We start from the raw sequence: 3,417 nt of genomic DNA, 5'->3' as shown, positions 1-3,417 counted from the left end.
GCATTGTTAGAACGTCGAGTAATGCGGAACTTTTGGCTGTACACCGGACTCTGTTGCACGTTCGCCCACTGGCTGCGTTATGCATCTGTCGACAAGCTTGCGTCTACAACTTCTCGTATCTAAAATCGGTGAGCTCTACAATATATACGAGTGGATGTTAGTAGCGCATGCCAGCCTTCCCTGTACTTGATGCCATCAGCCGGCGGAAGTATCAAGTTGTGGCTATACATGGTGTTTATGTACCTCGCCTGATTTAGTCATATGTACTGCCGCAACGTCATACACCTGCCGGCTGACGGCAGAAACTGCAGCGCAACTGACATCACGTATGGGTACAGTACGACAGTTTTATGCGGCAAAGTGTTCGCTGCATCTGGTATAACATAGTACTGTGACCATAGCGTTTCCATCCACAAGATACGATATTTCACGTGGTTGCTATTTACTGCTTGCTCAAAGTGTTCGACGGCTTCTGAAACGAGCTTGTACAAAGTAGTACAGTGTTTGCTACGTGGTGTAAAAAAAATGCAATTTGCCCGCAGCCATCCACGGCCCGCGATGAGCTAGTCTGACTACTACGTGTAATGGCGAAACACGAGCTCGCACAGCATACCATGCAATTGATGCAAACCGTCAACAAATTTCATGATACAGCCAAGCGCAACTGATTCACGTTTGTGAAATAGTCAAGTGCATGATTACCGAGAGCTATAACTTTTTTGATTTTTTCTAGGCTTGTCAAAGCGGTATCGCAATTTAAATAATAATATTAAAATTGTAACCTTCCGCTCTATTGCTGCCATGGAGTCAACTGCTAACGCGCCGTCCTCGGCAGTCGCTCCGCGTGTGGCACCCTTCCAGATCGCTGTCAATGGCGACAGCGAAGCACATTCTATAGGTCGAGCATGGCGGCTGTGTAAGATAGCGAAGCAGTACGGAAACGGTGTCTTGGACGTCGTGCACGGCAGAACCAGAGAGCTGCTCAAGAAGCCCGACGTCAACGAAACTCTGCGCTACGTTGGCAATGATGTCATTCTGCCAGTGAAAGGCTGCCGTCGACGATGTCCTGCATTTCCTGGTCGGTATTGGAAGAGTTTTTCCTGTAGACCGTTGTCAGATGATGCTAAAATCTGTCGTGACCGTGCTATATTCATCGCACCATACATCGGGTGGATGATCCTTCACGCCGCGTTGGCCACTTGGATTTTCCTCATGATAACAACTGCCTGTGAGTCTCTCGGTGTGCCGGAACCTTTTGTAAGCTAACTGGCTAAGTCTAAGAGGACATGCGTCGGCCTACTTTACCTTTGCCCGCCCTTTGCCTTTATCTTTCCACTTTGCCTTTTTCAACTTTGCCTTTGCCCGCCCTTTACCTTTGCCTTTTCAGTTGCCCTTTTCTACTTTACCTTTACCTTCGCCTTTGCCGCCATGATTACCTTCCCCCTGGCAGTTTTGCGATTTCGAGGTCGCGCGTACATATAAGGGGCAAAACTAAGCGTCTTCCACCGTTCCCCTGTTCTGCTGCCGTCATCCGTCTGGAGTGTGAATTATGGCAATACATACGGCTAAATCTGGCGCGGTACGTGAGCGCCATGTTCAACCACAACGTCAAACTCCAGGCGGGTGACGGCAGCAATACAGGGGAACGGTGGAAGATGCCTAGTTTTGCCCCCCCATATATACAAACGCACAAAAAATAAACCATTACAAGTATTCCTGGGATCGCTGATTGTGAAATCGTAACTTGTGCGAATACTGTACACGCTGTATAGCATAAAAAGAACTCGCTGACTAACAATGTATTTCCTCTTCCTGGTGTTTTAGAAACTCCGTAAAATTTGTTATCGAAAGTTAAAATAAAATCAAAGTAATAAATCAGTTACAGTACCCGTATCGGTGCAACGCATCCTACAAGGCAACTATGCCGCCTATTTCTGCTGTCGGCTGGGGCCGTATAATCTGTGAATGGTTTACTTTTCTAGCAGATTTATGATTTTCTTGCCCTCAATCTGGATTAACTTTATCCAGACTGGCGGCACAAAAATGCATGCTTAATTTCAACGCATCAGTTATCATAAAAATGTCTCATTTTTGAAACGGCTGATGGCGACGATTATTTATTTTTAAAGGATTAATTAAAGAGATACACCTTTGAAAATGTTTTTAATGATAATTTTCTGACGGTGAAGGTAATCACGGCGGCAAAGGCAAAGGTAAAGGTAAAGTAGAAAAGGGCAAATCGAAAAGGCAAAGGTAAAAGGCGGGCAAAGGCGAAGTTGATAAAGGCAAAGTGAAAAGGCAAAGGGCGGCAAAGGTAAAGTAGGCCGACCCGAGGACATGGAGCAGTCTCTCTCTGTTTATACTAAAAACGTTGTTCTGAAGGTTATCAATGCCATAGTTCAGTCAAAGCTTTCCACCGGCTGTATAATATTTAGCCTTATACTGTTTTCTAATTGTTTGGATGATGATTAAGGTCACGAAGACGGAAGCGGAAGTCTGAGCTTTAACAACGCAACCGTTGCAATCCCCAAAGAATATTTCTCCGTAGAGCAGTGGATCGGGGCTGCTAACAACGATTCGGCAAGATACGACTGGAACGCTGTATCTGTTAACGACACCAAGGACACTGCCTTGCGGAAGTTGTGCTTTACGATTCACTGCGGGCTTGATTTAGGTTCAGTTCCAAATTGTTTTTGCTGCTCACTTACAGTATGTAAATGTTGATCCTCGCGTCTTTTCAGATTCCGATACGGTTAGATACATATGCACCTGCCCGCGATCAAAGGTTAAAGGATGGTTGTGGGGAACATCAGCATATGCAAACGCCGTTTGGGGTTTATGGATGGTGTTGGCTCAGGTTGTTGGAATGATTGGCATGTTTGGCATGCTTGGCTTCCTCAAGATTTCCTTTTGTAGTAGGCGCTGTGACGGTTGTGTATTAGTTTTGCCTGTGATACTATTTACGTTATTGTATGGTTGTGGTTTGTTAGATTCTCTTGTTAACTTTTTCTATGTAGTAGCGGCTGTCGCTCGTGTAGCGCCTATCTTTTACGGCCTGTTGAGCTAATCCTAGCCGAACATTCCTGCACCCTGCTATCCTCACTCTCTCCGCTCACTTAAACCATGGGGTCCCATAAGCAGCTAACAATAAGAAGTGGCTTCATCGTTCATACCCACAATCGTGCTTATACCAAAACAAATGAATAATTTCATACTTCTTACTGAAAGTCGTAACCAGGTCGTAATGTTACAGTCTGTAACAAATTATAATGCGTTTATTCGTTAACAAAGGTCATACTAGCGGTAAAAATGCTGCTGTACGCAAAGAGGGCAATAATGTTATTTAAGCTCGGTCAAAAATAAAACCGAGCAATTAGGACTGGCTCACCACAGCGCTGATTGGATGCGTGCCGGAAT

The 3,417-nt window shown here is 45.2% G+C and overlaps 1 protein-coding gene across 1 annotated transcript; it reads left to right on the top strand.

The window, feature by feature from the left end:
- On the top strand, nucleotides 1-3,168 carry LOC129582178 (uncharacterized). The gene is made up of 4 exons (XM_055473615.1): nucleotides 1-128; nucleotides 543-1,228; nucleotides 2,474-2,674; nucleotides 2,742-3,168. The coding sequence occupies exons 2-4, from the start codon at nucleotides 802-804 to the stop codon at nucleotides 3,065-3,067; spliced, it is 954 nt and encodes a 317-aa protein (XP_055329590.1). The 5' UTR covers nucleotides 1-128; nucleotides 543-801; the 3' UTR covers nucleotides 3,068-3,168.
- The last annotated feature ends 249 nt before the right edge of the window (nucleotides 3,169-3,417 follow it).

Source organism: Paramacrobiotus metropolitanus, unplaced genomic scaffold (genome assembly GCF_019649055.1).
Source record: "Paramacrobiotus metropolitanus isolate TYO unplaced genomic scaffold, Prichtersi_v1.0 Parri_scaffold0000007, whole genome shotgun sequence".
Taxonomy (NCBI): Eukaryota; Metazoa; Tardigrada; class Eutardigrada; order Parachela; family Macrobiotidae; genus Paramacrobiotus; species Paramacrobiotus metropolitanus.
Note: the sequence above shows the minus strand (reverse complement) of the source record. Positions and strands in the feature narration are given on the sequence as shown.